This window comes from Caloenas nicobarica, chromosome 6, assembly GCF_036013445.1.
Source record: "Caloenas nicobarica isolate bCalNic1 chromosome 6, bCalNic1.hap1, whole genome shotgun sequence".
In the NCBI taxonomy this organism is placed as follows: Eukaryota; Metazoa; Chordata; class Aves; order Columbiformes; family Columbidae; genus Caloenas; species Caloenas nicobarica.
The window spans coordinates 40,052,106-40,076,209 of NC_088250.1; the positions used below are offsets into that span (position 1 = coordinate 40,052,106).

Consider the following 24,104-nt stretch of genomic DNA (forward strand, 5'->3'; position numbering starts at 1 on the left):
GAAAACATTCAGTTTTGCTTTATCTGATGCCGCTCTCGATGCTTTTAAGATGTGTCTTCTCCTTGAATGGCATCTCAGGGATTATTGTTAGGGTTGTAAAAAATATTTTTTTAACTGTTAAGAAAATGAAGAATGTGGACACAGCGTAATAGTGACAGCTTTGATAGGTTACCATGATAGCTCACAGACATTTTAATATGTTTGAAGGATCTTAAAAAGTTAGGAACAAGTCTTCAGAAACAAGTAAGGGTAAAATAACTGTGCAAGTACTCAGAAAGAAAATTTCTCTTCCGTATGTGTTCATTGGCGATAGTCACATGAAATACATTTGGAAAGTTTGCAGCAATATGTCAGGCTCACTATGTAATTATTGCTTTTGTTGTAATTGAGGAGAACTCTGATACTTTGAAAAATGACTCATTTTGTTTTATTTCTGTAATGGCAAACCCGAAAAATACTAGAAAGTTATGATTGTTTGAAATAGAATTTATTTAACAGTTTCTAGAATATAATACATTTGCCTGAAAATGAGTTGTTTTCCACTATGTATAATTTTGGCATCGAAGCCCACACTGTTAGGGATCATTTTATATTGGAAAGCAAAATCATGTATAAAAAATTAATCTGACAATCTTCTATTAATTCATTGCCACACTTTTATCCTTTAATGCGAGTTTGCCTTAGATTCCAGTGAGGAAAGATGATCCCTTTAGTGTATTTGTGTCTGAGGACGTAAAAGCGCAGGATGGGCAGCCAAGGACAAACCGCTGCAGTTGGGTGAAGCCCCTTTTAGGGTTGCGGATCAATGCAGGTTAAGGCTGGAGGGCAGTTCGGCAACACGCTCTCCCTCTGGCTTTGCTAGAACCAGTATTAACTTGTCATCTGCTGCTGAGAATTGTGGAAGGTGGAGAGGGACCCAGGTAGCTGTAAAAAGCACCAATTCCTCTGATCTCTGCTGCCTATAGCGTGTCCCTCCTTCACTGCAGAACTATAAGCTACTTACTTAAATAACAGGACGTAGGAAAAACTCTCCAAAGGGAACTTCACAAGTCACTGCAGTAAGTTTTTATGGAAAAGGACTAAAAAAAGGGGAAGCGGTTGTTGACATATAGTCAGGTAAAGGGTTGCTATGCGATTTTAATTCACCGTTGTATGATGAACGTAAGTTCAAGTTATTAAGATGTAAACTTCTGCTGAAATCCCATATATTGTAATGTCACAGAAATTTCAAGTCAATGCAAATAGTAAGATGCAGTAACTGAACAGTGTTAACAGCTCTGAAGTATAATGAGTTGCACAGGTTCTGTTGATGGTAAAATGTTGATGTTTTGATAATTCGCACTTTAAACCTCCCCGCGTACAATTCTCGAAGTGCAGGTGATTTCAGACAAGTGTGAATCTTGCACCTCTGTAGGACAGAAGAGCAGTCCCAAAGTTCCTGCTAATTCCTTCTGGCTAAGGCCCCAGGGCAGTAAAGCAGCCAAAGGGACATTTCATTTCAAATAGATGAGTAGGTGCTGTGTTAGGTTTCAGTCTGCTTGCTGCTGTGGCTGCAGGTATGGACTGAAGTCAGAAGAAATGTAAGCAGTGTAGTAGTTCAGATTAAGGGGATTAAAAGGTAAAATAACTTTTAAAAATTATATATATTTTTAAAATCTAGATTAAAAGGGGTTGCTGTTGCTCTGTAATGCGTAACAGTGCTCCAGGATCTCTGGAGAGTTGTATACATGAGTACATAAGGAAGTGTGTGTAGAGGAAGTCAAGTGTCAATGTTATTTCAGTTTACATTTCTCTTGGTTTCATTTCTCTTTTCAGTAATTGGTAAAACTTACCTTTCTTTTTGGGGCAAAACAATTTTGAACCGACTCTACCCATCCTGGCTAGCAGAGCTTGGAGTGATGTGATGTGACTAATGCTTTTCTAGGAGGAGGAACATTTTTAACATGTCCCTTGCTGAGGACTAGGATGTCAACTGAAAGAACTGGGAAAATAGCTAAATGCTTCATGGGAGTGCTTGATTTGGATTTATTGTAGGGTTTTTGTTTATTTGCTTAAAAGCTATAGAATTGGGCTGAAATACAGAATGCAGGTAGGAGGACTGGTGCTGCACTAGACCCGCAGAGCAGCACACGTGCTGTACATAGCCAGCGGTATTTGTCAGCAGTTTGAACAGAAATATTGCTGTCCAGGGGAAGTGGTTTCTTTTATAGCCTCTTGACTTGTGGTGTTTCATTTTTCTGATGTGACAGTATTAAAGGCCTGAATAACATTAAAGAGAAAGTATATGAGTCATGGGTGATTACTGGTTCCTCCTTTTTTCATAGCAAAAAAGAATTATATCACCATTAAAATAAGTGTCAGGAGTAAAATTTGTCTTCCCAGACCCACTTAAACTAATAAACACACGCATGTGCTCCTCTTAGTAGTGAGTCCATTCCTTCTTCTTCTCCTTCATCTTTTTTGTGTGTTTTTTATATTGTTTTTAATTTTAGTTGCTAGTAAGAACTTCATCCATCATTAGGGTAGCACAGTTGATAAACTTTATGATGTGGCATTTTTTTCTGCTAGTGCAGTTAAATGAGTGGAAACTTGAGCCATGCTTTTGGCACAGACAATATGTAAAAACTAACCATTAGGCATCTGCGTATTTTAAAAGTACAGGGTTATTTTAAAATGTTTCAAAGGTAATAAAACTCCTGTTGCCACACAGTGCAAATCACTGGAGTATGAGCCACAGATACGGGAGTGGTTTTTTGCTAACGAAACAAAGTTTCAGACTTTTTAGTGATTGGCCACGTTTCAAGGATGCTTTAGAATGAGTAAGTGGAGCTGCAAAGGAAATAATTAAGATGATGTGCTCTCCCCAAGAGAAAGTTAACCTGCGTATCTATAGCCCATGCCTAGGCATAGTTTCTTGCATTGACATTTTACAACCTTGTTAGGAGGTTTGTCTGTTATTCCTTTCCTTAGTCTCTATTTTATTCAATAACACTGGAGTCATTTGGAGGGACTCGGTGTCTGAGCAATGTAGGGCAAAGATCCGAAGCTTTCTTAATTCACAGTGATTTGTTTGTTTTCTTCTTTTGAAATGTGGATTTACTAGAGTAGGTGCTGGGCATCTTTTTCTGCTTGCTTTGCATTTTCTAGGACAATTGTTTAGGTTCCATTGGAGCTGAGCGCTTTCACAATAACAAAGTGGTGGTGGTTGTTGTTAGAAGGGTTTAAATCTTGTGCTATTTTTGCTTAGAGAGGCAATAACTCGTGAGGCTGCCTACAGCGGCACAGGCTTCAGATCGGGCTCCCTTCCCACTGAGACCCCTCCTCAGCCCAACAGCCACCCCGTTACCTGCTGGTGACCAACATTTCTCCTCCTCCCCTTCCTTCCACCCTCAAAAACGTATTTGAAAGCGCCATTTGGCATTCAAGAGGCCTAAGTTTCTTTATCTCTACTCTGTTGACAACCTTCATGCCATGATGCTTGAAATACGGTTGAGTTTTGTCGGTGGAGTTTAAGGGATGGGGCGAGCCCGGGGTCAGACAGTGGTGTGGGATGTTCCACAGCAGGTCCAAGGACAGGAGAAGCTGCGAGGTGACAGCTTACCTAGCAGAGCAATAATGACAGGACTTGGTCTCGTCCTAAATCTAAGAACAGTTTCCAAAGCTCCCCTTTCTGGAGGAATCTGAAGAGGCAGAGCTGTGCCTAACTGGGCAGTGGCTGCTGGACTTTGATACAGAAAATTTTAATTCAGGCTTCCAGGTAGGGTTTGAGAGCAAATGGAATTGTGGCATTGCACTTTAGAAAATAAATTGCAAATATATAGTGGTTTCCCTTTCTGTTACAGAAAGAATTCTGAATCCTTACTGTTGTTTTTAGACAAAAAAGTCTGACACCTGTTTTTGTTGCGCAGAGCTAAGACAATTAAGAACACGGTCTCTGTGAATCTGGAACTGACTGCGGAGGAGTGGAAGAAAAAGTATGAGAAGGAGAAAGACAAAAACAAGAGTTTAAAGAATGTTATCCAGCATCTAGAGCTGGAACTGAACAGGTGGAGAAACGGTATGTACCAGAAAATGGGAATGGATATGGGTCTTTGTATTTTTAAGTTACGTATGTTTAAATTTTGCCTTAAATCAAAAATACTAATTCTAAGTTCACCGTTCAGAGTTGTAGCTCACGCTTTATAATAATAACTGAAAGGTGAAAAAGCAAAAACTAGGGAAGCCAGCAGCAGCCATTCACAGAAGGTACCATTTTAAATGCCCAAACTGGCATGACAGCAGCTGTAGAGAATACAGGAATAGCAATAATTTTTAATAATGTTAGTAATAGTAATAAAAAAGAGGTAAAATTACATTATGTTAATTTTTTTTTTAAAGAACTCTGCTCCTCAGGCATGAAAATCACTTCTGTTATGCTTTAAGGTAACTAGATCTTGGGGTTCTTTTTATAATTGAATTTAGCATTAGAATAATTAGTCCATTAGTACAATGATTAGGAATGTCCTCTGATGAGAATAATCACCACTTGTCTCCTTCTGTTGCTTCTAAGTGGAATTTATGTTGAGAGCAGCCAATTTTCTGTTTAGAAACACAGGGAATTGCTGTTCAGGATACATTTTCAGATCAAGTGCTTATTGGCAGCAGAGGAAGAATATTTATATGCATACATACAAATTAAAGATTTTTTTTTAAAATTTAATCTGTTGCAAAATAATTTTAGCAAACCATCCTTGGTTTTCATTTTTATTTCACATGTTAAAAAAAGCCAAACAAACAAACAAACCAAACTCCAAACCAACTCCCCAAGAAGCTGCAAACAAACCAGCCCTCTGAGTGCAAATAAACCAACCCTGCTCCATCTTACAGCCTGAAATCCCAACAAACCCCCAACAGTAAAATAATGCTGCTTTGAATCATCTTTCTCTTCTAAACTGCTTGTCACCCTGCGTGTCGATGCCTCTAGCTGTTCAACAGTCTGTAATTCTTGCAAACAAAAAAGTATCTAAAGCAAGAACAAATCTGTGATTTAATTATTAGTCACAATTTGGTTTGCGCCGTCACGTCTGGTTTTGAACATCCTAAGTGAAATCACTACTTATAAGATAATACCTGACCTTTATGGGTGGAAAAAATTGCTTCCTTCTGTTAGCTCCCTGTGCTGTTTTTTGCTTTTCTGATGAGATCGTTACCTAATGATTGTGCTCTCCGTGTCTTTCTCTGGAGACTCCAGCACAGAGAATATTTCCCTTATCAGCACAGCACAATTGCTATGGAGACGGTCGGGCTGCTCGTGGTGTTGAGGAGCGCCGGGGATTTACAACCTGCTCATGTTCTGCGTCTTTCATTCTGTGTTTGCTAAATGTGACGACTTTAATTTCCTTCCCCTTCTAGAAACATTTCTTTTTTTCAGAAATCCTCATATACATCCTTTCTACATACCGTGTGAACAAGCCTTGTAACGTCCTGTCTTTATTGTTTTGTCTAAACATACACACACCTCCTCATCCCCCCTGTCTGTCCTGCTTTTCTCATTGGCGTTACCCAGCAATACATTCAATGCATTTAAAATACTATTGATTTCTTGTCTGACCTTCTGAAATAGTGTCGTTTGGAAGGATATTCTGTCAAAGGAGGCTCTTCACAAATGCAAGTGTCACAGAAATTGCATCTTGAATATGAAATGCAAGATAGATGCATAAATGCGCTTGGTATAGCTTGTTCTAGAAATTTAGAGAATAATATACAAAATAAAATTGCAGAAAATGGGTGTTCCCAGTTGTCACTGAGGCGGGATTTCTGCAGCCTTGTATCCAAGTGCACAATTTGGTCGGTGTTTTACAGGTAGGCAGATGTTCTCATCCAGGCATCTCTGTCAAATTCAGGCTCCCCTTCTCCTTTCACATGTGGTAGTTGGCCATACAAACCTTCTGAGCAAAGTGAAATACCACAACAAAATGCAAATTTACAGATCCATGTTGGGAGGGTCCCGATGGATTCTCTGCAGCCTGAGGAGCGTTTGCCCAGCGTGCGAGGTCACACGGCCTGACCCGAGCCCACCTTTCCCACTCTGCTCCAGGGAAATGCAACGATGAAAAAGCAATTTACATTTTTCTCATTAGTAATATAAAATATAATACACAAAATAATGTATAATAATAAATAATCGAGCCATTAAGGATAGGGCAAAAGGTATTTTTAGTGGAGAACTTTTATAGAGGTTGCGGTACTTGTTTTCAAATTACTCTTTTTCATGCTTTAAGCTTGAAAAAAATTATCTTCTCTGTTACTTGGTCGTGCTCTTTCATGCCCTGTTTTGTTTTCCTTTGGGGCCTGAATTAGCTTGCCTTTTTGCTTTTTGATATATTTGTCCTGTTTACTTGTTTCCTTGCCAGTAAGATAAATAGTGCTTATGCTGTTTTGGCAAGAGGAATGGCTAGTAAAGCTTTAGGGGGCTAAAATATTGTAGCTTTTCATAGAAAAGGAAAAAAACCTGTTTGTGCAAAAGGGTTGGATGTAACCTTTGCACACCTCGAGCAATGAGTGGAGCATTCAGTGGCTCACAGAGTCTCACAGTGTATTTAATTTTTGGCATGAGCACCTTGCCTGTCCCTCTTCACTGAACTGCAGCAGGCTTGTAATTGTGACACACCGGTGATACCGAAGACAATATTCCCTGGAGAAAACGATCTTGAAAGAAAAAGTATAGGGAGCACATCTTGTTTGGTATGCATAGGCAACATCTGAAAATTGACGTATGCGCTTTAATTTTAGATGTGACAAAGCAGAAGGTGAATATAATTTTAAATGCAGCCGTCTGGCTTGTTGTCCCGATGCTCCAACAGTTCATTGTGAGGGAGAAACAGTTGATAAGACAGTTGGAAATTTGGAGAGGAAGAGACATTTAATGACTAGTAGGCTTTAGGCTGAAAGTCAGATTTTTTTTTTCTTCGTTATTTACACTTTTGTTAATCCATGGAGTTAATCTCATCTGTAGCGGGCTTGAGTGAAAGGGGAACCAGGAGTTCAGTGCTTTTAATGGCAACCAGTCGAACTCTTGCTGCATTTTACGTGTTTTGAACCACGGAGTTCATTTTTCTAATGAGTTTGGCCACCTTTCCACACCTACTTTTGCTGTCATTTGTATGTGTGGCAGTTCCCTGCCTTGCACAGCTGGATCCGGCCCTTCTTTGCTTTGCTGAGTCCCTCTCAGCAGCTCTGAAGGACCATCCTGGGGTGTCCATGGTTTTGGGCAACATTCTCTTGGATTGTAATGAGCACGGACTGTGTGTCTGCAGGAGAAGCGGTGCCTGAAGATGAACAGATCAGCGCAAAGGACCAGAAGAACCTGGAGCCTTGCGATAACACCCCGATTATTGACAACATCACACCGGTTGTTGCCAGCATCTCGACAGAGGAGAAGCAGAAATATGATGACGAGATCGCCAGTCTCTACCGACAGCTGGATGATAAGGTGTGAACATTTGCTTTGACTCCATTTGCTGGGTGTAAATGGAAAACTAAGCCAAAATGGGTGGGTGTCTCTGTATTTCTTGAGCACTATGAACTGGAAAACGTTCCAAAGTTTGAAACGCTGTCACCATATAAGAACAGATCTTGTTTTATCGTGTCAACTGTCTGCCTTTGTTCCCTCTGCAAACAGTGTTTGGGGACATTCTCCATGAAATTGGAGCCACATTTGCCTTTCATCTTACGGGCTCAATGCAGGCTTTTCAGCACTCCTTTTCTTCAGTGATTTCTGTAAATACTGTACTCCCTCGGCAAACTGTAACCTCATCTCAGAGAATGAAAAAAAGAGAGACCGTATCTTAATATTTTTAATATATTTATTGTGTATCAGAATTTTAAAGAAAATAGATTACCATCCCTTGGGTCTCTTTTGCTCATGTTGTTCTAGCTGTGACACTGCCTGGAGTGCAGGTGCCTTTTTAAATTATTTATTTGCACAGCTTGAAATACATCATTGGCACTTAAAGCTATCAGCAAGATATTTACTGAGCACTTGCCATTAATAGCTTTGGCTTGTGTGAAGATAAGAAGTGGAGGGGAAAAAAGGCATGCGAAAACCATTGACCATTATGGATGAGAACAGCTTAAAAGGCAAAAGTTTTCAGGGTAGTGTTAATCATGAGTCAAAACTTGATTTTAACTTTCAATTGCAATTAGCAGGAAAATATGAGAAATAAGCCCAGTTTCCTTGTATGTTAATATTAAAGTTTGGCTGTTTCTGAATAGCGAGGAAGAGAGTGGATAGTTGTGTTTAAGCCGTAACTCTGATGTGCGTGAGGTCTCTCTGCACAGCCCGGTTGCACACAGCATTCAAAATAACGCTTAAGTTCTTTAAGAAATTGCAGCTTTGCTGGGATGGAGAATACCTTCCTGATCGCAGTCTCTAAAAAGAAAAAAAAAAAGGTCATTTATTTTTCACTTTCCCTCATCAAAAGTAGCAAAGCCCATTGAATTATTCTTGAGGGAACTGGCAGCAGGTTTGAGTTTTACCCTAGAAAACATGGGAAGCATAATTTAGTGCATTACTGCAGCACTACAGGAAATGAGAAGGTATTTGATCTCCAAAGCAAAACCAAAATATGGCCATTTATAACTTAATACATTCTTTTGTTGTATCTGGGACTATTTTAATATTAGCAAATGCGGTTGAGAGGTCCAAGTTCTGTGTTGTGGTTTGAGCTTCCTCTTTCATTAACGCAGTTCAGAGCTGGCTGTAAATTGTAGTTGGTTAATAAATCTGCCTATAATGATCTCTCTTCAGCTGAAATTTGGGGACAGAGTAAGAGAGAGGGAGGGTGTGTATGTATTTGTTCATCTATAAAACATCGCATATGTCAGCAAAGCTTCCTGCAAGTTATAAGGTGCAACTCTGACCATATCAGTGTCTTGATTACCATCAGGGACTCCTCTGCCTAAACACAGGAGTATAAATAGCATATATACCAGAGCCAACAGCATGTATACATTGTTTTTACTGTATAGCTCTGTGTACTTACATTTTTCTCTCCCCTCGTACCCCTCAAACATGCACAAGGTTTGCTATGGCATTATCCTTGTCTCTTTTCTAGAAAGGAGAAATAAAAGTCACCAAATGAGAACTGCGAAAAGAAACTAAAAATCTCCAACCTTGTTTCATTGCAGGATGATGAAATCAACCAGCAGAGCCAGTTGGCGGAAAAACTAAAGCAACAAATGTTGGATCAAGAGGAGGTAAAAAAACCAACCAACCAACCAAAAAACAAAAAAACCACCCCACCAACCAAAAACAAACTTACATTTTGCTTATGAGACCCTCGTTTAGTGATTCTGTCACAGTTGTTGGCTAAATATATTCATATTAACTGGGTACAATTCAACAAGTAAGAGAAACCTATGTGACAGCTGGGTTTAAACTTCTGATTTCATAATATCCTCAGAAGAGCATTAAGCCTTGATAACTCCTTATAATAGCATGCCATCCTGCTGGGAAGTGATGCCGGAGGTACCAAGGTAGGAGCGTGGCCAATATTTTTTCACTTCAAATGTGTTTTTCGATGTGTCTGTATCCTTTCAGTTATCTAGACTCTATGGACTGTAGGTGTTACCAGATTTCCTAGTTTGACGGTATAGAAATTATACCTGGTAATAAGTTATTGATGTTCATTATTTTGGCGGTTAGAGACAGTACTGTGAGAAATCTGTGAGACTGAAAATTGATTGTGGGTGCTGCCACAGATTTGCTTTAAAATCTTGGATTGCTGAGTTTAAACATTTTATTTCATTGTTTCTGTCCATAAAATGAGCATGGTTTTTAAGCTGGGGAATATGAACACTAAACTTACAGTCATTTACTTATCTATTATTTGTTTAACAGAGGTTTTGAAGATGTAAAATCTGGCAATAACACCAAATTACCAAGTTCCCCGAATGTTGCTGTGATATTTCTTAGAAGATGGTTTTATGCTGGTTTTCAAACTGTGGGAAACTGGAGGAGGATCCCTCAATGAACAATATAATCCTGGTGTGGAGGTTCACTCATTATTAGTGTTTCAAAATGTTGGTCTCTCCCAGCCACTTCAGCTGGAGTACAGCATCATGCTGGCTGCTTTTTTTGGGTGTGAAACCTCTCTTGTAGTTGAAAAAATGATTCTGTCCATGCCTTAATCAAACCCTCAGAAAGGATTTCCAAAGTTCGTCTCCTTAGCAGAGAGAGAACACTGTATGAAAACATCTGTCACTTGTCACTCGTGGCTTACCTGCCACCTCTGGGGACTTGTCCTCGCTGTGGGAATCACCATTTTTATTTTACTCCATGATTAAGCTCTTCATTCACTTGCTGCAACTTTCTTTTGATTACTCTGTGTTACATGTTACCCATGTCCCTGGCTATACAAATGTAACAGAATTTTATGCATTCGCAGCAACATTATTTTCTGATGTGTGTTATTTAGGCCATCTCACTTCACCCATCTTTTTTACATCAGCGTTCTCATCTAAAGCTTGTTCTTCCTGCTTGTGTCTTATTTTTTAAGTGATGTGTGTTCCTTTAATTTGTGTTACATATTTGGGAGCGTGCTGTACGCTGGCTTATTCCCCACCCTCTGCGTTCCATACTCAATATACATCTGGAAGATGAGTCAAGTTTCCAGTGGCCTTACAGACCACTTTTCCTCACTTTTTGCACATATTTTAATCTCACTTTGCTGACTTAATGAAGCCTCCACAGCTGATGTTACACCGCTTGCTCAGCAGGTTTAGCTGCTTCGTCTGAGAAACTTGTCCATCTCTTACCTTTGAAAGCCAGTGTGTTATTTTTGTTTTCATCTTTAAGGGCATTGAATTAGTTTTTCGAGGTTTTCTCTTCCACACGTGAGCTTCACCTGCTCTGTGGGAGCGATTCTTGGAGCCCGTGATTAGCTCCACGACAGAGATGTGCTGCAGAGCAGCTGCCTCACTCTGCTTCCCCCTAATTAACCAGAAGACTTCTTTCTGCTTGATTAATCTAGGAGGTTAATTATAAATCTAAGGCCTGCCACAGATGGCATGTGCTGATACCGGTATCTTTTGGTACATTTTCACCACTGGCTGTTTCTTAGGGTGTGTATTTGGGGGGATTCTGAGTCTTCCACTCTTCATCTTTAGTGCTGTGAACAGATCCACAAAGTGCGGCAGCCACCGTCTCCTTCCCTTTGTTGACAACTGATCAGTATAATGTGTTATTAATAGCTTTTTGAAATCTTGGTGGTGTATTTTTCCACATTGTATCAACGAGAATCTTCTGGGGAGCTGTGTTTATGCTCTAGGTGATATATGACACTTCCCTTTACTTGAAGTCACAGTAATATTCACACAGAAATTTTCTCAAGTAAATGTAAATAATAGTTCCATCTGTGTTTAGTAGAAAGATTATTTTAAGCTATTTTGTTGTTTAAATATTTACATGCCATCTGGCTTTGGCAGTTCAGTGGGTTTTTCCGTAACGTGAGTGCACTTCTGAGGCTGCAGCGTTTCCAGTGAGAAAAATTTCCCTTACATCCGAATCCTCCCTTCGCCACTTTGGGCATGTGCCAGTGCCTGAAGCTGCTGGGTTGGTTTCCCATTTCCCATTAGTGCTCGGAGCAAAAAAACCCCTGTGTCTTCTCTGAAATTTCTCCTTTTAGGTGGTGCTTTTTGGAGAAATGTTTCTGTTTAGCTTGGGGTCTCATACTCAACTTCTTCATGGCCTGGGAGGCAGTGGGCAGCGGTGAGACAGGTCAGAAGTCCTCCAGTACTGCAGATTTTGTTCTACTGTCCAAGAAAGCTGCAGTACAGCGATATTTTACTAACTCATACATAGGAAGGCTTGGAAATCAGTGGGTTTTGTGAATGAGTGTCCAGTCTTTGTTGTTAGGATGACCTGGGAGCATGAATGCCTTCTCGTAGCTCATGTGCTAAATTTTATATGTTATTGCTCTATATTTTACATTTTTATGCTATGTAAGGCCTGATGTTGTTATTATTCTCAAAAGTATTTTATTAGTCATAAATGTTAGGTGGCACCTTTTATTTCTTTTCACATCATTCTGCAGTATATGACTGCTGTTGAGTCTGGTTTTGTGCTAAGAACCTGATAGCTGAAATTTTGAGCCTTTAACACCTGAATGGAGTATTGCAGGGGCAAGGAAGAGGAGCTCTGACAATCAGCGCTGTCACTGAAACTTCAACATCTCTCCTAGTAGCACACAAAAAGTAAATTTAGTAAGTTTTACAAATCACAAGTGCTCACTAGTATGTGTGAAATCTGTATTTTCTTCTTCAGTTAGTATTTTGCCTCAGCAAATATAAGCAGCTAATCTGTCTGCAGCATCATGCTTCAGATGATAACTAAGAATAATCAGCATAGGTTTTCTTATCAAAATATCCCTCTAATGCCATAGGATCTTTGAGGCTGCCTCAGAGAGCCCTTTCACTTGGTTCAGTTCAAAGCTGTGAGTCCATGTTCAAACATTTTACTTTGTGGTATTTTTTTGGTCCCAGATGCAGCTTTGGATTGAGGGCAGAAAATTTATTTTGAGCTATGATACTGTTTAAAATAAGTTTCTCTGCTTCAGTTTTGTGTCATAATAGGATTTGATTAAGATTTTTCTTTTCATTGAAGTTCAGAGCTTTTTTGCTCCCTCCCTTGCTGAAAGTGATGCTGTTTCTGGTAGAGTAGCAGGATTACTTCTTTCTGTCTCTCTCTTTGTTCTTGCCCTTTTCAATGTTACCTTTGAATGAGTTCTTGGGTGACCTAACACCTCTGTGATATCTGGTTTCCAGCTTTTGGCGTCCACTAGGAGAGATTATGAGAAGATTCAAGAGGAGCTGACCCGTCTTCAGATTGAGAACGAAGCAGCGAAAGACGAAGTGAAAGAGGTGCTGCAGGCCCTGGAAGAATTAGCTGTCAATTATGACCAGAAATCCCAAGAAGTGGAGGACAAAACAAGAACCAATGAGCAGCTGACTGACGAGCTGGCACAGAAGAGTGTAAGAGCAAGTGGTTTATAGTCCTGGTTCCCTCCTCACCCCCAACTCTGCATCTCCCCTAAAAATTTCCATAGGGGCTCCTGGAGAACTGCCAGCCTCTGCCATCTCAAGAATCTTTCACAATATGTTGTTATGTAGGTTAAAAATTAGAATAGCAGGGAAGCTGTTAAAAGATCCATATTTGCCGATGCTACCCTCTCTCTTCTATCTTAATTAAACGATAAAAGTAAGGGAATTCACAAGCTGCCCTATGGGAGCTGATGGCAGATTGCGGCTCTGTTGCAACCTCTGTATTTTGCACACCAGAGCAGCAACTGAACTGAATGTGAGAACTGGCCATTCTGTGTTTTGGTTATTTAAAAACTGTATCATGCCAAGAAAGATGTGAAAATCTGCTTTATGCAAATTGCAGCATTTTGTGTTTTTCTGGACTCTGCACTGTGGAGCAGGAATTTTGTAGTCAGGAGATTTCAAGGAAGGAATCAGAAAAAAAAATCAGCTTTTTCAGCTTATGTGTACTGATCTAAGTAAAAAATCTGATCTGAGAAAAATCAAGATTGGCTTACTAGCTTAATACACCCTTAATTCCTTGCACAAACCAAGGAAGCTGTTGTTAACAGGTCTGTTGTTGTGGAAGACTTCATCATCCACTTCAGTAAAACAGATTACTATGAAATCCATTTGAAAAAAAAGAGTTTTATATCCTTCTACACCTGTTTCTCTGTCATTAACCTTCTTTGACATGTGTTACGCAAATAAGATTCTTAGAGGATTTACTACATTTAGTCGATCTAAAGCAGCAAGTTGCGAAAGTGGATTATGGCAAGGTGGAATTGTTAGCATCAGGACATTGATCCAGTAGGCATGTTGAGGAAAATACAAGACAATACTGTGTAACGGATCTCAGAGAAGAACTGATACCCTGTCCGCAGAGGGGTGACTTTTGCTTTTCAACCTTCCCAGAGTGCCCTGACAGCAACCCAGAGGGAGCTGGGCCAGTTGCAGGAGCTCAGTAACCACCAGAAGAAGAGAGCCACAGAAATCTTGAACTTGCTGCTGAAGGACCTGGGAGAGATTGGAGGAATCATTGGCACCAACGACGTTAAAACAGTAAGTTGGCTATTTTTACTGCTTGACCCCCACCACCTCCTGCACTATCGAAATACTTGGGATGGAATTTGTGTGATACATACAGGTTCCTCCTCCCAGGACGCTGCTGTTTAAATCCTCGCTAGATCATGGAGTAAAATACCGAGGAGATCTTTGTCAGGGTCAGAGGTGGCCAGTGTCTGTGCACGCAGTTACCACATTTATTCCCAGCTCAGTGTTTGAGGCCAGACTAATGCAGCCCATCTGTGTATTTATTAATGGGGGATGACTGAGTTTCCCCCAGAATAATACACACGTGGCCCTCTTCCTTCATTAACTGGCATGACCCAGTATTCCCAGAGCCTGAAGAATCTTTACTGGGGAGATTTGGCTTCTGGGTGGCTACTTTTTTGTTTGAAGTTTGTCCTAAAACTGTGCTGTAGCTGAAGGTGAACAGTTCTCAAAGCCATGGGTCTGTACTGATGGCTGCCCGGGGCACCTGGAATGAAAAAATCTGCGTGGAAATTGTGTTTTCTGCATTCTGGTGTGTATCGCCTTTTGACGATGACTGGCTTCTTCAAAGAGCCCACACTTCCATGTGTGTTTCTGAACATAAGATGCTTTAAATGTACTGATTTCCAGCACTGGTGAATTTGTGCTAGATGCCACATAAACATTTACATGACGGTAGGACCAGCTTAACTTTTGTGTATTGACCAATGGCCTTTCTAGACAAAAAATTGCAGAGGATCATTTTCCTGTGAGGTAAGAAGGTGAGAATGGAGGTGAAGGTGTTGAAGCAGCAGAAGCCTTGGTATGTGAACGTGCCTGGAGCGGGTGCAAATTTTAGCCAGCTTTGCTTTGAAATTTGTCTTCTGTCTGGCTCTTGAGTGTAAAGGAGGTAGCTACTCACTTTGTCACGCGTCTCTTGTTGTAGATGAGCAATATGCAAAGCCTCAGACAAGCTATTTGTATAGTCATTGCTAATCACATCTCTCATGGAAACTTTTCCTGGCCTGGAAAATCTTGCTGGTGATTTTAAAAGGACAGATAAGATGCCATTAGCACCACGTGAAAAAAAGCAATTGCTAAAACTGGTTAAGAAATTAATTCTCAAACTGTATGTCTCTTACTTGCAATGCACTCCATTTTCTTGCTTTTCCTTCACTTCTCAGTTTTTGAGCAACGATCTTTCTTGAACTTTTTCAGAGGTAAATGTAAAAGTAAGTATGTGCAGCTGGAGACTCAGGGAGTTGTTGATATTCTGCTAAAGCCCCCTCAGATCAGCAGATGCTCTTGCTGCAGAGGACACCATCCCAGATGCCAGACCAGACCAGACCTTGCTAGATGTTACAGCAACCTCTGGTGGCCGTTGTCATAGGAACTATAGGACAAAATCTTTGAAAATGGAGGTGGAGTCTGTTAGATACAAATTTTTATAGTAACCAGGATGTCAGCATTTTACAGGACAGCTGTCAGTGTAAATAAGGCCAGATTGAGAAGCTTTTAGAAGAATAATTTCAAATTTGTTGGCAATTAGCATCTTCTCAAAGTGTGTTTAATTTCAGACCAGACTGAGGATTTTGGAAGCAGTCGCATTTTTTAGGCTGTTGGGAGAAGCTCCAGCACGTGTTCCTTTCCCCTGGTGTTGGGAAAAAGGCAAAAAGCAGATGAAGTTGCCAGCCATGTGCTTCTCAAAGAGAATCATCACAGCTCGTCAGTGGGTTAATGAATTAAGTAGCTGAAGAAAAATCATTAAGAGAAGACATGCAAATAAAAGGCAGCACATTAAACCAGGGAATGATATGATGTGTAAATGGAATGACATTAACATTTAGAATGAGAGCAGTTACTTCCCTCTTGCCAGGTGAGATTTCCAGACCCATGTCTGTCTTACAGCTCCTTATTGAAGAAGCACAACCCTTCAAGAGGAGACTTCTTTAAGGAATACTTTGAAAATGCTCCTCAGCTTTCAGCTGCTTGAAAGAAGGAAAGTTTCCTGTGCTGGTGACATGAGAAGGTTTCTCCAAAATATGCTTTTTACATGATGGTGGGCTTGATTACTTTAGATGTTGAACCGCTAAACTGATGAAGCACACTGTGTGTGCAAGCCTTAATTTCTCACTTTTGAGGCTTATCAGTGAAGAAACAGAGCAGTACAACATGTTTAAAAGTGACCTGAAGGTCTGTGGTTACTCCTTGAGTGCTGCCGTGCTTTCACAGAGGCTTCCCAGCTCTAGACAAGAGTTTCACAGCAGGAAAACCGCTTTGCGTTGACTTACCTGTAGGAACCGCACCTTAAAGATCGCAATCTTGTGTGTGTTTAGTTAGCAGATGTGAACGGGGTGATTGAGGAGGAGTTCACCATGGCACGGCTTTATATCAGCAAGATGAAATCTGAGGTGAAGTCTCTGGTGAACCGCAGCAAACAGCTGGAGAGCGCCCAGATAGACTCCAACAGGAAGATGAACGCCAGCGAGAGGGAGCTCGCAGCTTGCCAGCTCCTCATTTCACAGGTGTTTTTTCCTTCCTTGTCCCTTTGCAGCAAGGTTTGACTTTCTCAGCCTCCTTCCTCGTGAAATGTGTGTGCTGGGAATGAGATGTGAGAATTCAGGGAGCAGAGTGGCATTTCTCCTGTCTGTTTTGTTGGGTTCTTTTCTTCTTTCCTTTCCTTTCCTTTCCTTTCCTTTCCTTTCCTTTCCTTTCCTTTCCTTTCCTTTCCTTTCCTTTCCTTTCCTTTCCTTTCCTTTCCTTTCCTTTCCTTTCCTTTCCTTTCCTTTCCTTTCCTTTCCTTTCCTTTCCTTTCCTTTCCTTTCCTTTCCTTTCTCTTTCCTTTCTCTTTCCTTTCCTTTCTCTTTCCTTTCTCTTTCCTTTCCTTTCTCTTTCCTTTCTCTTTCCTTTCCTTTCTCTTTTCTTTCTCTTTTCTTTCTCTTTTCTCTCATTCCTCCCCCTCAATGTTTTTCAGCACATTCTGTGGCAAAATCCTGTCCTGCTGTTGATCTCGAAATGTTTTCTATGGCATAATACTGAAAGTCCTCCTTGGATTGATTTCCTCAGCATGAATTTGTATTTTGTACCTTCACTTTAAAAGCAACCTGAGAGGGGAAGCAGTGATTGTATGGTTCACTAGTAAAACATTCAAAGAGCCCCCTGTACCTGGTCTGTTCATATGCTAACAAGATAACTAGGCAGCAATATATAAAATAATATGTTATGGAAAATATTACCGTGTAAGCTAGAAATCTAGATGGTAGGAAGGCTTCACAGTGGGCGGCAGTGACAGGCGGTGACGCTTGCTGCAGGGCTGCAGGAGAGGAGATGCCTGCTTTGAAGTGGACACGTGAAGGGCAGGAGACAATAGAGTTTACTGTATTTCATTTGCTACCAGTTAGTGTAACAACACCTGGAACAAGGATGGCTTCTTGTCCTGCAGCAGAATGCCTTAATTAAGTTCTACTTAATAAAGCTGTAGCTGTAAGCGTGCTTCTTACTATTAAGGGGAGGTTGGAGTCCTGACGGTATTGGCTGTCCAAAGATGTCAAGTAAAAACTATATTTATCAGCTTGTCTTCAAGTAGATCCTGAGTTGGCATGGGCACTGAAGGAAGTCATCCTGCCAGCCCGTGCTGCTCCCTTTCCTTGGGAACTTAGACTAGTAAAGCAGATCAAGGCTTGACTCGCAAAGCAGCTGCGTGCATGCTTCAGCAGCGACACTGAGCTGGAAATAGAGCTTTGGACATGAGGAAGAAATTTTTTCCCCTGAGGGTGGTGAAACCCTGGCCCAGGTTGGCCAGAGAGGTGGTGGATGCCCCATCCCTGGAGACATCCCAGGCCAGGCTGGACGGGGCTCTGAGCAACCTGAGCTGGTGCAGATGTCCCTGCTCATGGCAGGGGGGGCACTGGGGGAGCTGGGAAGGGCCCTCCAACCCAAACTGTTCTGCTACTGTTTGTTTAATACCAAGTCATGAGCTTCCCATGATATTTTGGAATTACCACCTGTGCCGTTCGGTATATGTTTGGGATACTGTCACGGAGGCACACAAAAAAATCAGCCCAGGCAGATGGCAAACTACAAGGGGAATTTATTTTTCAAAATCATTTAGGCAGATAAAATGTGCTTGTAATCAAAATCGCTTTATGCTCCAACAAACATTTCATAAACCACAGGTTCAAGATACCAAGGGAAATCAAATTACTACACAGCTGACTCAGGGGATCCCCAAAACTTTAGAATGATGATTCAAAACGTGCAATTACCTATATAAGATCAGGCTCTCAACCTTGAGGAGTTTCCTTAGGTGGCATTCCTGACTTAAGGCGAGAGACAACTGCAAACCCAAAGGTCTGAGAAAGACCAACTCAAAATGGAGACTCCATTTATACTCCAGTTGAATCTGAGCTGTGGTCAGACATGGTCAGTGGTCTAGAAACTTCTCTCAGCCGAGGTGTTTCGTTGGCCAGGGACCCTGTCTGTTGACCAAGGGGCATGTACATGACCATAGTCCATCATCTACAAGTTTCTGGTGCTTTTGAGGGAGGGGAGGTGTACCTGCCATAGCTACTAAGCGTGACCTTTCAAAACACAGCCTCTTTTGGTCTGTTAGCTCCTTCTCAGATCATTTGCTGTATTTTCTCCTAGTCATCAGCTCTGGATGTGGAGAGCTTCCTATTTTCCCTCTTTCATGTAGGGCAGTATGTGAATTCTTAGGTAACAAGCTGTGGTACTCACTTCTCATTGCTATTCCCCATGTCTTTAAAGCATGAAGCAAAGATCAAGTCCCTTACAGACTACATGCAAAATATGGAGCAGAAGAGAAGGCAGCTGGAAGAGTCCCAGGACTCTCTCAATGAAGAACTTGCCAAGTTACGTGCTCAAGGTACAACACTGGGTCTTCTGGTCATTATTTCTTTTACCAACTGTATCTGAGAAAATTCAGTATTGGCTGAAGTATCACAGGTACAGTACACAACATTTTATTGTCTGATTAGGATTTTGTGGTGAAGACATAAAATTGTGATCCAGAATATATAACAGATTGCATTTCCTTGTAGTATGTTACCTTTTAGATAAAACCAGAATTATCCCTTTCAGCCCAGTTCATTCTCAGAATACAGAGAAACTTAATTTTTCAAAGGAATCAAAAACTTTGTGACGCACTTAACCTTATGTTTTAATGACGTATGAAATAATAATAAACCTTTAGCAAAACAGCACCAATCAATCTTGCTAAATCTCTGTTCTGTAAAATTCTTGGATATCCATCTAATTTCAGTTGCCTCCTTGCCCCATTCAAAAGGAAGGTGCTTCCGTTAGGATCGAGTAAAAGGATCCAGCTGACTTCATTTTAAGAACCGCTGCTTTATCCCCCTTCTGATTTAATGTAGAAAATGTATATCAAAAGCAGTTCTTGTAGCATTGCTGAGCTCCTGTTTTATGTTTATTGGGTGGTCTGAAAACAATGTGGGTTGTTGTAGAGGAAAAGAAGGTTTGGACAGTATGGTCACAGGTTGGGTACTGCAAACCATGGCTGTGTCTGCCCCTCCAAACCCATCTCCCCTGCAAAAGCAGGAACTGCTTTGTTATTTTTTTTTAAATGGCTGGATAAAACATGTGCCGGAACTGTGCGATTAATCCTCAATTGTGTCCAACTTTAAACAGAAAAAATGCACGAAGTCAGCTTCAAGGATAAGGAGAAGGAGCATCTGACCCGGCTTCAGGACGCGGAGGAGATGAAGGTAGTGTGGTGTGCAGCAATTCTAGAAGGCATTTCTCAGTGGCATTGTTCATTAAGCTGATAATTAGGGTGTAATTTTGTCTCCCTGCACACGTTATGTGCTTTTAGAAAACACTTTCAGCCTCTGTCAGAATTGCCAGGCTCTGTTAGAAAATCCAACCTCATGTAATTGAGTGACCTTTGGGAAATTAGAGAACTTGCTGGTATTAGAGGTTATCGACCAGATGATGGCAAAAAGTAAGTTAGAGCCTGAATATCTCAGGTGAGTTCGTCTTCTGAGAGCAGCTTGTAAGCTGAGGCAACCTCAAAGAGTAGAGAGGTTCAGTGGGCTGTGTTGATTTGGGTTCCTCAAATCACACAAATGGAGAACCGAAATATAAGAGCCAGTATATTGCATCCATCCTCAAGAACAGTTTCGTTATATACGATTGAAAAATGATACTGATTTACCTCTACGTTACTTCAATTTTTTGCCAGTGGAACTCTGCTGAAAGTCAATTTGCTAAGTAGTGAATCAGGCTATTGGGGCTAATATAATTTAGGGACTAAAATTTGGTAAAATAGAGGCCAGACCACTTTCCCAAATTGTTTCGCAAGAATTCTGACTATGTCCTGGAAATAATAATGAAATAAAAACCTGTTTTCCGATATTTTCCTCTTCCTTTGGGATGCAAAGAAGAAATGTTAGGAGATAATGTGTGAGTTGTGTTTCTGATGGGGTTGCAAATCGCATAAAAGGAAAAATATAATTTTACAAGGATAATGATAGTGGTTTTTCAGCCTCAGAACTTTTACCTCCGTTATAAAAAGTTGAAGTTACTAAAATAGTTGCACAATTATTCCTTACAGTTGGAAGAAAATAAGGAAATATTTTATTAGCAATCTAAAGGATACATTGAGTTTTTCTTACTAGTTGAGATACACCGAATCCTAGAAGCTAAAAAATACGGCTGTGGATAAACAATTCTCAGAGAGGGGGAGGGCGTTTCGGGTTTTTTTTCTGTCACGAGTATAGCTGTACACGTATTTTCTTGGTGAATAACGCGAAATAGTAGAGGACTGGTAAGAACAGTGTCATTCTTGGCACTCAATATGCTAAGACTCTGGCTTTCACATGCAGTTGTTTTTGCAATAAAATGAGTAGAAATTGGTGTGCATCTGTTGCTAAAAACTCTGAATTAAATGCTTGGCTGCGTAGACACACAGTTTTGTACGCATAGAAAGATCTCCCGGGCAGATTGCTGAATTAAGGTAATTTCTCCGGAAGGAAAGGTTGATGTAGCTGACAGGTAAGAAGGAAGCGGAGCTGCGTGTGCCTCGGTTTCTGTCTCACGTCCGGCTCTGTTTGCGCTCCGCAGAAGGCCCTGGAGCAGCAGATGGAGAGTCACAGGGAAGCCCACCAGAAGCAGCTGTCCAGGCTGAGGGATGAAATTGAAGAGAAGCAGAAAATAATTGATGAAATCAGAGAGTATGTTCACTCGCTCCATCACTTTCTCTGTCCCTGGCCTGTTCTGTGACACTGGAGGGATGTTTTGGGGTTGGTTTTGTTAGTTTTAATGATGTCTAGATATTTCAGTGTCTTACACAAAGTAATATCCTTACATTCAACAGCCAACTCTAATTATTTTGCATAGTGGATTATAGTGCCTAGTTCTTTATGGTGGAGCTTTAACAAGTCCATAAAGTTACAGAGAGGGGAAAGAAAGACTAATGTTACACTTGCAGTTCAATATTTAAAAGAAGGTTGGAAGAGAACAGATTGTAAAAGGTAAAGGTTTTGAGGGCCTCTTATAGCTACTAGTCCTGCCACAGACTTTCTGCGAGTCTGGCTGATTCGTATGTGTCCCTTTTTCACATCCTTAATATTTCTTCTGGACACAGCAACACAACTCTGTTAGATACTCCAGCACTTGAAAAACGGAGTTCTTTGCTACTGTTCTCTTCTTTTTGTCAGCATTCATTAAATCCAGGCAATCCTGATGTACTGTTCATTCTTTCATCATATTGTGTGGCCAAAGACTAATAATAGGGAAATGAGAAACATGAGGAAGCAGGGCAGAAAGATTGCAAGAACAGTTTGTGTCCTTTAAGATAAAGGACGCAAGCCACTGTATTTATTTCTTAAGTATTTTTACGTAAAAGCTGTTGCTCTTCAGATTCTTTATACTTAATTTCTTTCGGAATTTTTCAGTAGAGAGTTACAGCTTTACTGTCTCTGTCTAACCTTGTTTTGGCTACCGAGATTTACCCAACCTTGTTTAATGGGGTTCAGGACCGAGCTGTACTGATTTTTTTCTTTCGCATTCCAGTATGAATCAGAAATTGCAACTCGAACAAGAGAAACTGAGCGCCGATTATGATAAATTAAAAATTGAGGACCAGGAAAGAGAAATGAAACTGGAAAAGCTCATGTAAGTCAAGAGTTTTCTCATCTGGTGTCCTTGAATATAGTGTCTTTAAATGTGTCCACAGGAAATTTCCTACTGAGAAGCATTTGTGTTGAAAAATTAGTGCTCAAAATACCATTTCAGTAACAAAGCCAATGCAGAGGACTAAAATGATTACCAGTTCTTCCGTATTTTTACATCAAAGGGTCTTTAATAGTGGATTTGATACTTCCTGGAAAATATTTTTAAAATTTTATATATATATATATATATGTACACATACACACATATATATATTTTAGAGCTCTGATTGTATTAAATATTATAACAAGTTTTAAATCTCCCATGTATTCCTGCACAGCAAAAACAGGCAAGAATGAAGTTGGGGTTTGGGATGTGGGCTGGTAATAAATCAGATATCCGAGTAAAAGCTTTTCCTGAAAATGAGAGATAAAAATTTCACGTGTGGACACAAAAAATGGAGATGGTGGCTCAGCCATTGCATGTGAGAAAGCTGCATATTTGGGACAGTCGAAAGTGTAATTACAGAGGCAAAGAGACATACAATTCGCTCACATCTGCAGATGTTCTACTCAAACTGAATGTCGATTGATTCTCTTCTACGACTTCAACGTTTTTGATTTGTGTTTAATGTTGTGATCTTTCTAGAATGCTTAATGATAAAAGAGAACAAGCAAGAGAAGATCTTAAGGGGCTGGAGGAAACAGTGGTATGTCTTAATTAGCCTTTATTGAGCTTTTTCCCCCTAGGTCTTAATCACCGATGTCTTATCAAACACTTGTATCTGTGCCCAAGAAAATTACCAGTTTATATCACAGTAGGCTAAATTTGTGCATTTTGCCAAATTGTGAAATTGAATTTTAAAATTTAAGAGTAAATGCTATTATTGTTGCCTCCTCCGAATAAGCTATCACTGTTAAGTCTACTGGTACTGTGTCCTTGTTCCTTTAAATCACCTGAAATAACCAGCGTACGGAATAGCATAGCCACAGGTAGGTGACACGTACCTGCCTCTAACTTGACCAGTGTAACAACTTACAAAGAAATACGATATTGTGCATGCAATGTTAAAAACGCAATCTACGATGGGTGGCCTCAGGCTTGAAGCTGGTGCTGCACAGTTTTGTTAGAAGCTTCATTTTTAACTGTCTGTAAAATAGGCAATCTCGCTCAAAGATCTCAGAAGCTGGTCTAAACCACATCTGGTTTAAGAGCATCATACAGTGATTTTTGCTAGTGTTGCAAGGGTTATAAACTCAAAATCAGTGTTTGCTCCTCTGTGTGAAGCTTTAAAAATTAAGCTTAGAGTGGCCTCAGGATCCATTGGAGTTCATTACAAATAAGAATCTGAAGCTGAACTCTTCAGGTCCTTTCAGCTTTGGCTCCTGATGGCTTCCCCAGACATAAAACTTGTTAAAATAAACCCCTGCAAAGGAGAGATGTACCCAGCCTTTCTGATATGAACTGTACTCATCACATACTTACAGAGCTTGCGTGTAGACTCGATTTTCCATGTACGCCAAATGAGTTAAGGCAGCTGGAAATCAGTTAGGCAGCACCACACCATCAGCTTGCAGAAACCCAGATGGGATTGATTGTTTTTTTAAGTTTCTAGTCAGTTTTGCCTTTTTCTTTCGAGAGATAAAGACAAAAAATTCAAGTTCAAAAGCTTGTAGTTGTGGTGGAGCTTATTGAGCAATTCATTTAAATTCCAGGATGTGTGTGGATAAGCATAAAAGCTCTTTGGTGGGGAACAGCGTGGACTGCATATACCTACAGGCAGGCACATCTCTATAAGTAAATCACAATAAAGTCACATTATTGACTCAAATCTGAGGAGAATTTTTACACCAGAGTATCTA

General features: G+C 40.4%; 1 protein-coding gene across 1 annotated transcript in view; it reads left to right on the forward strand.

Moving 5' to 3' along the window:
• The window catches only part of KIF5C (kinesin family member 5C), a 74,764-nt gene that overhangs the window by 43,015 nt on the left and 7,645 nt on the right, over window positions 1-24,104 (forward strand). The window contains exons 11-21 of the mRNA XM_065637732.1: window positions 3,909-4,057; window positions 7,296-7,471; window positions 9,169-9,237; window positions 12,805-13,011; window positions 13,975-14,121; window positions 16,428-16,616; window positions 18,859-18,976; window positions 19,759-19,835; window positions 21,193-21,302; window positions 22,144-22,245; window positions 22,891-22,951. Coding sequence (XP_065493804.1) covers window positions 3,909-4,057; window positions 7,296-7,471; window positions 9,169-9,237; window positions 12,805-13,011; window positions 13,975-14,121; window positions 16,428-16,616; window positions 18,859-18,976; window positions 19,759-19,835; window positions 21,193-21,302; window positions 22,144-22,245; window positions 22,891-22,951 — 1,405 coding nt within the window. The remainder of the gene's footprint in view (window positions 1-3,908; window positions 4,058-7,295; window positions 7,472-9,168; window positions 9,238-12,804; window positions 13,012-13,974; window positions 14,122-16,427; window positions 16,617-18,858; window positions 18,977-19,758; window positions 19,836-21,192; window positions 21,303-22,143; window positions 22,246-22,890; window positions 22,952-24,104) is intronic.